This window comes from Tubulanus polymorphus, chromosome 5, assembly GCF_964204645.1.
Source record: "Tubulanus polymorphus chromosome 5, tnTubPoly1.2, whole genome shotgun sequence".
In the NCBI taxonomy this organism is placed as follows: domain Eukaryota; kingdom Metazoa; phylum Nemertea; class Palaeonemertea; order Tubulaniformes; family Tubulanidae; genus Tubulanus; species Tubulanus polymorphus.
This window is the reverse complement of record NC_134029.1, coordinates 23,405,354-23,419,817: the sequence shown is the minus strand read 5'-3', so window position 1 is coordinate 23,419,817 and position 14,464 is coordinate 23,405,354. Positions and strand designations below refer to the sequence as shown.

General features: G+C 37.3%; 1 protein-coding gene across 1 annotated transcript; it reads right to left on the bottom strand.

Annotated features, from left to right (window-relative positions):
- Positions 1-5,302: 5,302 nt before the first annotated feature.
- Positions 5,303-13,014, bottom strand: LOC141905938 (nucleoside diphosphate-linked moiety X motif 6-like). Its single transcript, XM_074795052.1, has 7 exons — positions 12,894-13,014; positions 12,580-12,736; positions 12,264-12,467; positions 11,955-12,010; positions 11,821-11,872; positions 5,965-6,012; positions 5,303-5,675 (listed from the first exon to the last, which is right to left on the bottom strand). Exons 1-7 carry the CDS (start codon positions 12,927-12,929, stop codon positions 5,341-5,343), a joined length of 888 nt encoding a protein of 295 aa, XP_074651153.1. The 5' UTR covers positions 12,930-13,014; the 3' UTR covers positions 5,303-5,340.
- Between the last annotated feature and the right edge of the window lie 1,450 nt (positions 13,015-14,464).

Here is a 14,464-nt window from a genome sequence, read left to right as displayed (position 1 = left end):
CTTTACTTTTTCGAATTCGTCTGCCGCCCGAGTAAGAATAATAGAAGGAAGAAATCAAAGGCGTCAAAATTCATCCGTGTTTTAGTTTTCGCGTCATATTTAAACATCAAATGAGTTTCTATCATTGAAACACGATATACAGTTGCAGGGGCGTGGTTTGAAAATATGTTTTTCGGTTCTCTTGCTATAAAAGTGAAAGATGGATCTGTGTGTGAGCGTTGACCAAGCCCAAGAAACTCGGGGGGCATGAAACACACACCGTGGTTGAATTGGGTAAATATCTGACCGAGTGTTTACAGCGGGGATAGGTTTACGCGTGTTTTGTTACGAAACCGCTATAACTATGCATTTCTTGGCGCTTCTTTTGGCGAAGCTGTGAAAAAAAAAATTATGTGAAAATAAAAATGTTGTAAACGTGTCAAGTCACTGCCCTTGTATATACTTCATATATATAGGTACATGTCATATAATTGTGTAAGATAAAAAGACGTAATTTAAAGTAAAAAATCGCACGCAATAGTGCGTGTATATATATGCATACTATACGTACTTGTATATAACATTAATATTAGTCTTAATTAATAATAGGTAATCATAAAAATATACTCATTAAAAGCCAAACGAGGCCAGTTCAATGTAATATGTATTTTGTATTCCGGTCGTTTTTCTCTATGCAGTGAGATGTAATTACATCAGCGGTATAGATGTATGTTTCTAAAGGTTCAAATAACGACCAACTACGAAAAAAATATCATCATTTTCGAGGTATCGCGTTTCGTTAAAAGAAAGATTTGTTTTTAATTCTGGTTCTCTTGTGGTTAACGGGATGGCTGGGTCGACGGGCCAAAATCTGAAAAAAATTAAATGTGCAAAAGGCGAATATGTGTTAGTATTCTATAAACACGTGATGGTCACAATGTTGTCCGAGTATTTAAGTACGTATTGTGATATGAATAATCGTAGCCGCTTTTTATTGATTCGTAGATTAAGGTAACTATGTCGTCGTCACTGTAATGAAGTGACGTATTCATTCAGTGCTAAATGCTTCTCTAAGTCTGTTCTGTTTGATCGAGCCCAACTTATGATGTATGTTCTGGGCTTCTTAACAAGGAAGGCAGCTGGCATGAGGGGTTTTTTTTTTATTTGATACACCTACCTCGGAATATCGAAAGACTTCGGCTTATCGCGGTTTATATGTATTACTGTTTTCTGGTAAAAATATCAAGCCTTAACGAGGATCTGTTCGTAGCCGAAATCTTTCGATTTGCAACTTAACATATCTTTAAGTAAAATGGTCAATATTCCAACTCGAGTCATGTGACCGCACATTCGAAATACAACCAGGTAGTTATTTTAGCCTTTAAAGAAAAACGTAGTTCGATATTCGATGTTTAGTTTTGAATATTTGAGAACGAAGTCTTCCAACACTCGCCGGGATTTCTGTAAGTATATATTCCCCTATAGCGAATATCAATTTCTTTTCGTCTTCCGTTCAAACGAAGTTCTATTGCTCACTAGCAAAAAAATTACTCGCAACTTTTGATAATCTTTTTTTTTCAAAAATGATAAGCAAATGAATTTCGTTTTCTTTCATCATTGGTATTTTTTTTCGAGCCGGTAAAACGTTGTAACGATGTATTAGTGCTTCCTTGAAGTAAATGGAGAATAATGTTTCTTTTCCTGGCGAGTTAAGATAGATTATAAGCCGCCAAGCCAATACTTCACATGTAAACGTTGGATAGACTGGTTTATCAGACAGTAAAGAGCAGTCAGTTAAGATGGCCTTGATGTTTTCGCAGACTCAGTAATACAAGTTGTAACAGTGCAGGTTCCATGTAATAAAACCTCGTGTAATATCTTCTGCGGAGAATGTATTTTGTTCTGATCGCTGAAAGTTATAGCGTATAATGATTACTACCAAACAAATGCTTCGTTTTGTCTTGAAATTCAGTCATCAACGTAGGAAATTGAGGTACTTCAATCAGATATTGCTGTATTAAAGTAACATATCAAATGTGATTCGGTTCCGAGTGATTAAGACTGACGTATGCCATCTTTAAATCAATAGTTTATCAATTTGCCTCTTCGTCTGAAGTCTTATAATAGGTTTAAACAGACCCTCACTTTGTGTAGTTTTATTTTTCCAAGTCTTGAAAAAGCACAAGTCATGACCTTGATGACACGTCGTTTATTGTCAAGGTCGTCGATTTATTGACGGCCCTGGCAAGTTGTGGGGGTACCACGAAACTCGTGACGTCATCGAATACGTGATGAAGCCGTCGTCGAATATGACGACGTCTGAAAATGTTGAGTATGTGCCGCGAATATTGTAAATAGTACTTTTATATTATGTGATGATAAAACGCGCGGAGATGAAACGAACTTTTATAATTTTGCGATGTACGTACTGCTGACGATTGGGTTATCTTCAATGCAATAAAATAAATTTGCATTTCATTACAAGAAATTACTGAAATCTTTTTTTCTCTTTGTCGCGTCTCATAATTGAGGAGAGGAATTTGAGGTTTTGTCAACAAAAGATAATTTCCGATCTCATAAGACTAAGCCTTGCGGACATAAACATCACGACGGCCGCGCAGCATCGCACCAGACAAATACCTTGTAACCTTATATCAAGTTATCTACGAATCATATCGTAACATTGATATTTTCAAAAACAAAAACATGATCTGTGATGAAAGGTTTTGTTATTGTTATGGCGCTTACGAAATGCATTCAGTAATCCATCATCACTTCGTTCAGACAGACACAGCAGAGATGTATGTGACATTTCTCCCTAAAACACTCGCGGTATCGAAGGTCGAACGAGATGACGGCATTTCGACCAATTCTAGACCGTGGCTTTGGGAATGCTTGGAAAATGCCTGAATTCATTCGATGAAATTCACTGTTCGTTCGAACACAAATCGGTGTCATAACTTAGCACCGAATCTGGAACCTTATCAAATATTGCCTGCACACGTCACTTACGGGTAATCCTAAAATAAGAATTCATAATATATTTGTATAGTTTATTAGCGCCAATTTCTAACATAATGTCCCGTGTCCCCGAATTACAGGTCATCGGTATTGTGTTTATATTACTATCTTGTATATATACACGGATATACACACCACTCAACAGTTTATATACTTACACTAGACCGTTTCGACGGACAGACGACTTTGTGAGATTTTCCAATGCATACGACGAATGAACCGGCCGGAGAATAAGTTCGAATTTAATCGGGTCAGTGGCGCGGAAGACTTGGTCATTAAAGCGGCGACGACATCTGAAATTCTAATCAGACTATAAGTTTTATCTACTGGGTCCTAGTACTGGGAAAAACTGGCTTTTCGTGTCACATGTGTGTATTTTTCAGTCATATCGAATCTGTCTAGTGTCTGCCCGAGGGATCCAAGCTGTCAGGTTTACGCTCATGAAGTCAGTTGACGGTCGATTTGAAAAGTCGATTTCAATCTGAATTCCTGATGACAACTTGATCTCATGTAATGACAACTAATGTCTATTGCCAACTGTGGGGAATTAAGCGATATAACCCTCCCTCTCCCCCTCTCCATTCAATCTCTATCCCTTTCCCACTCTCCCTCCCATCTCTCTCCCTCTCCCCCTCTTATCTCTCTCCCTCCAATCTCTCTCCCTCTCCCTCTCTTATCTCTCTCCCTCAACTCTCTCTCCCTCCAATCTCTCTCTTCCTCTCACACTCTCCCTCCAATCTCTCTCCCTCAACTCTCTCTCCCTCCAATCTCTCTCTTCCTCTCCCACTCTCCCTCTCACACTCTCCCTCTCACACTCTCCCTCCAATCTCTCTCCCTCAACTCTCTCTCCCTCCAATCTCTCTCTTCCTCTCCCACTCTCCCTCTCACACTCTCCCTCTCACACTCTCCCTCCAATCTCTCTCCCTCTCCCTCTCTCTCCAATCTCTCTACTCATTTCTCTTTCCCTCAACTCTCCCTCCCTCCAATCTCTACTCCACCCTCTCTCTCACTCCAATCTCTACTCCTCCCTCTCTCTCACTCCAATCTCCTTCTTTCTTCCTCCCTACCAATCTTTTACGCTTACTGACGCGCAACATACTAAATATCACACTCCTAATCGCAATAGCGATAGAAATGGATCTGCGATGTTTGACCCGATTGCAAAACGACTCCCCAAAGATGACCCATCAACGTGGTGATTATCGTGATTTACGGTAAAAGATGAAGGAATTATTTCAATTTTCAAAACTCGCCACGACATATGTCTTCGTATATCTATATATATATATGTATGATATTGAATATGAAGGCAGTCTGCTAACTGTTGGCTGCTATTTATTCGAGGGTTAATGGCTAATTATAATTCGATCATTACCGGTCGGAAATGGTGAACACATCCTGATGAGAAGAATTAGAGTTCAAACATTGGGTTACCGTTCATCGTACATTCTTTTAAACGACGACTTCACGTGCGTGCTTTGCACCAAAAATAATAGCAAAAACTTTGAAATGACACGTTGACACATTTCTAGAGCACTCGCCGTTTCGGGTCGATCGATTCCGAACTGGAAACCATCGACCCAATGACGTCATCTATAAGGACTCGTCCGGCGGTTTAACGGAATATGGGGCAAGTATAGCGAATGTTTAACTCGGTTCATGCAATAATCGAGAGGTCAAGACAAGAGCATCGAGATGTGAGCAGATTAGCCGGCCGTATCGACTGAACGACGGCGCCGGTCGCTACAGACAAGACTGAAACAAGCATTAGTACTAGTCGGTATATTACAACGATTAAACAAGTGGTTTAACCGTCTCGATATACGAGCTAACTATCCGTTTCAACCGTCTAATCAAACCACTTATAAAACCATTACACTCTTAACCAGTTCAATATCGCTCTATTTTACGAAAGCCAGACAAAAGACAGAACGACTACATTCCATTCCTAACCGTTGGATTTTTTTTTTATCTCGTGTGAGTGATGATGGAAAGTTGATTTCAGCCCAGAAAATTACTGTAAATCTGCGCTTTTTAACGAGTTCATAAACGGCGTCTTCTCTGTCTATATCACAAAAAAAGGTCGAAATATTTCCGTCGTTACTTTCGGCGAAATCCGAAGTCTCTCTAAGTTTTTCGAATTGATGTCATGTTTAAAATTTCAGACACGAATATGATTAATAAATGTTTCCACTTGTTTGTAATCAAATAAAAGTTTTAAAGGTTTGAAAGTAAAAACTGTGCATTTATTATCATTCTTTGATAATGGATTAAAGATTTCCCTGAGCAAAAAAGTGCTAAAACCACTATATGAAACGTCACTACAAAAATGTGCATACATCATTGTTTCCAATTTTCTGGCAAATTTGCATGAAACATTTTGTATTTAAGTCCTTTATAGATCGATTGGAATTCCGTGTATTGCAGATCTATTTTGTGAAATCCTTCGTGAAGTCCGTATTCGATTAAACTCGAGAATCTTTTTAATAGAGCAGGGCCATTCGGCTGTTCGGAAAATGATTGTATATCCATCCATTGACAAGCTCGTATTTCACGGGGGCAAGGTCGAATGTTTTCTGTAAGCGCCTTCATTCTGCACAGGAAAAACAAATCTGATCTACCGAACGCCCCCGGGTGAGTGTGCTGCTGTCGAAAACAAATAATCGACTTGAATTCTGAAATGGAATTTTGTAAACTTTACTTAGGTTTTGGTAGTCAAATATTTCCGAGTATTCGACACACTGTTCTTTACATGACCCCCGCGGTTTAACCGATATATATATATATATATATATATATATATATATATATATATATATATATATATATATATATATATATATATATATATATATATATATATATATATATATATATATATATATATATATATATATCCAAGACATGATGTTTTCGTCGTAGTGAATCTTCTAACCGGTATTTCAGCTGGTTTTCACGACTTACCAGTTTCGACTCCTGTTTCTTCGAATACCTCGCGTTCTGCAGTTTTACCTGAAATTAAAATGCGACCATTACCAAAACAGGATTTCAATAGAATAGAGAAAGTGTGGCTTTTTCAAGAACGGGTTTCGATTCTCTGGTTGTCGGATACGGTGTATCTATTATAATCGAAGTTTTGGCTTCCACGATGTCGAATTCAGAAATTCGCATTACCATGACAATGAGTTCGATTTTCTGAACATAGTCTGATGTCGTTTCGTCCTTTCTCCGCCGGGAACACGTTAGAAAATTGTATCGAATTAAGTTTTCTGTTACCGGGGTCTCGGGGGTTTTCGACGACGCACGGTTGTAAATCTACGAAGCGCGGATGTATACGCGCGGCTTACGGCTTGTTTTAATCAGTGGCTGTCGCTCGCTCGATCGAGAGCACGGCGAACAAAAGACAAATTATACATACGCGACCACTCTCGAAAATATATTCGATCCATCTGTCTCCGGGTTACTTTTACCACGCGAAGACAGCAAATGATGTAGAATTCGAATTCAGAAAAAAAACCCTAATCAATTTCATTCTTGTGCCGTTGTACCGAACCGGGGGCTATAAGTCCATGACCTAACGGGGGATATCAGCTCTCAAGGTGCTGCCGATTATACTCTCGGAGAATCGTGAATTTTCCGTCGGTCGGACATAAAGTGAAACAAACTGTAGACTGAGAGAAAGCTAATCAGACGCGTGTTAATCTGTATCTGTTGCGTGAAAGATCATTGACCACCTACCAGAATAAACTGATTGATGATATTATCAGTGGCTATATACCAACCAGGTGTGATCGTACGTTGGCGTGTTCGCGTCTACGTATTCAGGCTATTTCTAACGCACCCTAATGAGTTTCTAAAGTACAATAGGCAGGTTAACGTACTTGAATTTTCGATCGTTTGACGTAATAACGATATACAGTTCGACAGATTTTTCAGTTCTGGCTTGAATCGGCTAATTTAGGAAACATCTCCAATTCGGCCTTTCTTCAAATGTCTAGAGTTTCAATGAACCTCGTAGGCCGTATAGATTCCTCGGGAACATTTCTACATCGTCGCTTATAGAATTTAAAGCGAGTGGTGCGGGCGAGTGGTCAGAGTTCGAATCTGGGAAGCCAAGATAAGTCGCGGGTTTGAACATAACCGAACGTTCGCCGGGCAAGACGTTATCATCTTTGTGCTTCTACACCCAGGAGTAAATGGCTACCTGGTCTGACAGATGCCTCCGGAGCTCCCTAGCAGCTTCTCGGGGTTCACTTCACCCCAGAGAGACACGACTGATAAATGGTAAGAGTTATAGGCCGGGGATAATAATACCAATTTAACAGGAAGCACCGTTGAACATAGTATCGCAGTGAAAAGGGCGCTATAGAAATTAAATTACTATCACTACTTTCGTTTAGTGCAATACACATGGTATCAGAGACCTGGAATTTCAAAGATGATGAAAAAATCGCTTGGTCTTACGAGGACCTATTAAGTTCAACATATATTCGAAAGGTATAATGAGCATTGAACATGTAGATCATCTAATTGTTATCGCGATCTCAAACAACAGACGGAGAATCTTTTTAAAAAAATCGTCATATAAACCACTGATGTCAGATTATTAACGATGTTGTTCTTGTCTGGTGACATTTTATATTTTTTTCTCTTTGCGGACAGATCGCTTCTTTTGCAACTACATGCTCCAGAACGTTGTAAAATGACGCCAACGCGAGATAATAAGTTTTAAATCCACTATATATACAGAATTTAAAACATTAAAAACGAATTTAACCTACTCACTCTTTACCTCTAATACATTGTTCCCCTTCTGTATTTACACCCATCTAGTTATTCCCTCACACCGAACGATGACGTACTTAGATTTTAATTTTTGATGAATAAAATTCGTTTTCAATCTTTTAAATTCCGTAAATAGCGGGTTTTGAACGTGCTATCCGGTCCTCTTACATGTGAGTGAACGGACTATTCTACCGTCACGAGATGTTTCAAAATCGGTTTAAAATCAGTTTCACTTTACAGTAGAAATATCAATTCAGCTGAAGCCCCGACTTGTAGGAGAATATAGAGAAAAATAACATATTCATTAAATGACCAGATGACTACAGACGGTCGACTAGACTGAAAAACATTGTTGTTGATATTGTATTGTTTTTCCTCCATCAAAACCAAGTATCGCTGGGGCGTTCACCCACCGCCGTCTCGAAGTTCAAAAGCTAATCATAACGCTTCAAAGTCTAATCATAATGCGGGACAAAAACGAAAAAACGTGACACCTGCCGATTAATCAACGAAGAATAAACTTCACTGTTGTTTTCCCATCGTGTTTTTAAGTAATTATTTTTGCCGAAATGCAAGATGAATATAGAATCATTGCACAGTACTGATGTTTACAAGCAAAACTGTGTTCGATTTTAATCGCATTTCTCACAGTGAAGGTTCTCCTTGATTTTTTTTTCACCCAGTCGAGGGCGATGACAGCGAGATCAGTTTCTAACATTCCTCACACTCTTGATTTTTTTCCATACAGTTCTGTACAGTGCCCAGTGGTATATTTAACTATCCGGTTAAGACAAAAGATGTACAGTCAATAAAATCATATTAAAACCTGGGTTCAGTTCCACAGTTGTGAGTTCAGATTCAACTCAGAGTTAAATCTAACTCAGAACTGTGGAACATCCGCAATCCTCGGTTTACAAACCACCAACGTTTGAATCCCTGGATCCAGTTCCACAGTTCTGAGTTAGTGTTAACTCTGAGTTAAAATTAGTTCATTTTCGATGAGTTAACTCTGAGTCAAATATTGACTCACAACTGTGGAACTGGGTCCTGATTAACAAAGATTTAGTCCATTTTTAGCAAAGTTTAGATGTCCACCAATGACAAGACATTGGTCCTTACTGTTTAACAGACAACAGAGAGTTCAAGGCGTATATTGTACATATTTTCTAAAAAAATCTCGTTTTCTTAAGCAGCCCCGTATACCCGTACCGCCGTTTTTGCTCAATAAAAAAAACAAATTGATTCTGGTAATTTACTGCCACTCAATAACCTCCCAAACGCCCAGGCAATTCAAGGAATACGCGTGTATTCAGGCTATACCGGGTAAACGGCCAGAAACCTGCGTACAAAAAAAAACAATTTTACTGGGCTAAAATAACTTTACAAATCCACGAAAGATTGAAATCAAATATTCCAGTTTATCATCTATACATATTGCAACTGATTATCAACATTTTCACCTACTAACAAAACTGCCTTAATAACCACACGCCGAGGAGTTCTACAAATTCCCTACATGACTTCTATCAATTAACAGCCATAACAATACCACGAAAAACTATATTATCTTTAAACCGATTTTCCAACGAAATTCACACGTCTTGTCGTCCGCGTAATATGCACAAATATCTTGATTAACGTTTTGTTATATAACACCGGCATCCTTTTCGATGCCATTGCTCGCTCAACGCCAACATTTCAAATTTGCTGAATCCGACTCGAATTCAATGGAAATACCATTCTTTATAACGCCGCTAATTTCGTGCCAAAAGTCCGGCATTTTAGCGGACTTTTTCTGTATTTTCAAGCCATTTCAGCGAAACGACTACATGTATCGGGCAAATGTAATTTTCTGGGCCCTTTTTTCTATCCATATAAAAAAAATACATATATTACATTCGAGTGCAGTATTCATATTGCTCATCTATCCAAAATAAACCGAATTCATACGTTAAATACCGTAGGAATTGATAATGTTGATAACAAGAGAGGAGACAATCAGTTCGGAATACATGACAAACGCGCTAATAATGCCAACTATTTTACACTGATAGCGCAACGAGATCATTGCGTAATCGCACTCGTCATACTCATACGCCAGTATACAATTAACTCTTATCGTTTTTATTTTATAACTCACCGCTCGTGGCAATATTAGCGGGTTCCGGATCAGAGAAGAACTGTCAATAAATGGACTTTCGTTTTAAGAGTACATGCTTCATCAAAATAACTCAACCGGAGTAGAAAGCATCAGTTATCAGTGTTCCCTATACGCCCGGATAAAAGAGTATTCGTTCTTCAGTGTAAACATTGTCGACACCAAATACTAACTTTTTGGCCAGGTTTTGGGGTCACCCCCAAAAAACATTGAAAATTAATCCTCAACCCATGATAGAACATTGACAGGGAACATTGACATCGAGCGGATTTTTCAACAGGGGTGGCTGATTTTCAAAACGGTGGACGTAGAAATTACAGGGATGAACAAGTCTTTAAAACTTCTAGCAGAGAAGACTGGAAATGGATGATGAATCAATGAACGAATGACTAATTAGCCTATTTGGTGTTAACCATAAATTGGTATTAGTAATCGGCAGGTATCGCATGGTTTCCGGTTTGTGGTTTTTGGTAATAACGATTATTATTACCAGCGGTTTAATCCGCGTGGATGAAAAATAGGAATCAGATACGATAGAGATGAATAGGGAAATAGACGTGCTACTAAAACCATTAATTGAACAGGATTGGTCTTCATTTCAGTCAATCACACTGAAAAATACCTCATTGGAAATATATGTTGCTGCGGCGAATTTACTTCAATTTCGTCAAAATTCAGGGAAAAAAACATAATTCAGTAAATTATTACCACTGCAGTCACTGCACTTCCAACGCATCTGAGTTTTTCAGATATTCAAAGTCAGTGGCCACCCTGTACAAAATCGAATGCAGTGATGATTCTCAATTCAACAGTCAACGATTTCTACAAAAATATCAATATCATACGTGTAAAAGGATTGTGTCATGTAGTGCATAGTTCGATAAAATCTGAATTAGAATTCATGAAAATGAAGCAGACCTCCCAACCCTTAATCATAACACAATATACATATAGCAATGTGATGACTATACGAACGAAATAACTGCTAATTAAATTCCAGACAACCAGTTACACCTTTAATTACGTTGACCTTAATTACCAGTAAAAATTACCCTCATAATTGCCATGTTTTCACTAAAATATGACGTTTAGCCTATCGCGGATCTATGTCACTGTCTGTACTTGATGTGTTTGGATGGTAGGTATTTACATATAGTATCATTGCATACTATAGGTTTATATAGAAAATTAACCAGGTTGCCTGACATTTTTTCACATCATTGTTTTCTAAAAGCCTTTTGACATTTACCTAAACAAACTTTTAAAAAAAGTATTCACGGATTCAACACGAAAAACCGAAATCATAACTCGTAAATAATACGAATATCGTTTCATATTCCAAGCGCTTAGAAAAAAAAAACCACAGAAGTTTTTATACCCGATTGTTTTATTTGCGGAGTGTCGCAGTCTTTAAATTCTGTGCGGGTGGGAGCGTGGGTGGTTCGTATTATTGCGACGTTAGAAAAAAAAACTACGATAAAAATGGAATAATTCTCGTTCGCAAGACAATTACGATACTATATCCTTCATTCAATACGCGATTGTTTAATCCAGGGTACGAAACCACAAGAAAGGTGCAGTAACAAACCACAAATCATTATTGAAATAATTGTCAAGACCTAAATCAGACCATCTGTAATCTGTTTTAAGAGAATAACCGGTAGCATAACGATTATAGTCCTTACAGAAGTAAAGAAAATAAGAAAGCACTTGCCACACCTACGGTTCCGACGACTGTGAAATGGTGGCAGCACATTCTAATAATTACCTCTATGTAAACCATGAAAATCAATTTTTTAAGAATATTCATTCATTATCTTACGAAATATCAACGAATTCTTTGTCGGGAAAAGGAAAAAATTATTAATCATTTTTACCTATGTCTTCACCGAGGTTGGACAAACCACCAGGGAATTTCCAGATTGGCAGCTAAAATTCAAAGCAAAAATGTGTGGAAAATTAGCGGCAATAATCAATGGAATGATTCATGAATTTTAAGTGATCAGCTCACCCTCATTTTTTTCTCTTGAACAACTAAAACTTCATTTTTATCATTCAACACACAACCTGAAACAGACATCATCCAAAAAAACATTGACATTTCCAAAGAATCATAAGTTCAATCATAACAAATTCCTCGTATCCGTAATAATGAACACGCTCGATCGTGATTTTCTCATATAAGATTCTAAATTATATTGAGTCATTTTGGCTGGACTTCTAAAATCTTATATTATCAAAGTAACTAATGTGCGACTTTTATTCATTACTGAAAAATAATCTTACATCAGAATACGGATGTGATTATTGAATTTCTTACCAGCTACACCGACTTGATGGGAAGCAAACATAGGAAGTTGACTTTCAGCAGTTTTATCGAGCCATCTAGTCATAGTACACGAGTTGCCTTCAGCGTGATGGAATTGAAATCCTAATTCAACAGCTTCAGGTATAAGACTAGAATAACTAATGGGAATATTCAACCAAACGGCTGAGTGCTTCCTCTCCCATTCAACCAGTGAATCTGAAATTATGGGTCAAATAATCTAACGGTAAAAACTGCAGTATAAACTACTTTTATCGGCGAATACTACAGCAGAATTACAATAAATTCCAGAGATTTTGATGAGATTTACCGGATAAAATCTGTTTAAATTTGTTTCCTGAAATACTTTGTGGAAGCATATCACAGTTGACAGTCACTCCATTATAGTTATCATTCACTATTGATAATGTAGTAAAATGTGACCTTCCGTGGTAACAAGAAGACGTAAAGAATCCATGAATAACATACTGGAATTAAAGAACGTTATTATAGGATTCGAACCCATATACGTGAAATGCAGTCACTACATTCAACATTAGCCACGTTTCTGTCAAAGTGTACACACGTAGAAAGGCATAGATGCGGTTCCCTCGGTGTATTTTAAGATCGAAATAGTTCATTCACCTTAAGAAATTGTCTGCCTTTCCTTAATAGAGCCATTTTGGATACCCAGATCTATGGACAAGATCGTCAGATATAATATCTAAGAATTAGTAACGACAAATCATTACGCAATCACCCACACATATTTTGGTTCATCTTGAATCGCGTAGGGAAGTTGTTGAATATTCTAGGTTCGAATCCGACATTGATTTCCAAACTAGTTTAGAATTAAACTAATAGAAAAGGAAGTATTTTTTGCATAGAATTATACGTTTATAGTTCAATGATTTTTACAAATGGGCAGAATTCAATTGTTCAGAATGATAATGGGACTTCGCTCTGCAAAGCACTTAATGAAAGTTACACACACAAATTGTTGACATCATATCAAGATAGATGGCGAACTGGTCGTTAAAATTGTTAAATCTTAAAACTGTTATTCCTATTGATTATTTGTTAATCGTATTTTTTTTAATATATAGATTTGTATCTCTTGTTTGTAACTGTGATTGTAATGTGTTCACTTTATTGTTGTATATCTGATGTATTGTAATGTTTCGACAAGGATCAATAAAGCATGAAATGAATTGAATTGAATTGTCGTTATGCAAATTAATTCTGTAACTGAGGATCACTCGCTTCATCGCAGTCAGTTTTGGTTACTTCTGTTTGTTAATTAATGCAAGTCTATGCATGTTTTTTGCGTTACTCTAATTTGTAATTTTTGTGTTTTCTCTGATACCTCGGCCGTATAACGAGTCCTAGAAAGATAAAATTTTGAAAATAAATAATACATAAAGCTTAAAGGCTTGTCGGTACCTGTAGTCAGAGAAGCACTTATTGATTAATGATTAACTGTTGAATAGAATTTTAGAGTCATCTTTTTCTATGAATCAGTCACTTATTACTTAAAAATATGGATTTAGTATTCGTGAATATGGATGTACAGAATGGCCGACGGTGGAATTTGTCACTATAGCTGCTGATCATGTAGGCCTGCGTCAGCCGTCAGCCTATGCTAATGACTGAAATAGATGTGGATAATATTCTAAGCTTTTGTGTACGCACAGATCACAGAGAATCGAAGCCAGCTGCCATCACAAGTGTGCACTACCTGTCACAACGAATACAACTCCAGGCATGAATTAATTTCGTTTTTAGCACTGCGGAAATAGAATAATCACGGCGAGTTATTTTTTTCTGGTCTGGCGTTCGGTGATGAAATTGATCACGTTTTCCCGCAAGGTAAAGCTCTCAATTTCAGATGACATAAAAGAGCGAAGGCGACTTCTGGGAACGTGTCTGGGAACTGGTGTTAATTCCTATCCATCTATCACTATAAGATGGCTTTAGAGATACTTTAAATACGTTTCTTTCTTCTATTTTTCTCTTCTTTTTTCTATATTCTGTTTCCTCTTGTTTCGTCTTTTTTCTTGATTTCTTTCTCTTCCTTATTGTAAAAAGTCTATTATGTTAACAACATATTACGGTGCAATAAAGATGAATTGAATTGAACGATATTTGATTATACCAACTCCGTAAAAAGTCGTGTTCTTTTAATTTTTGATTTGATTTAAATTAAAGATTTTTGT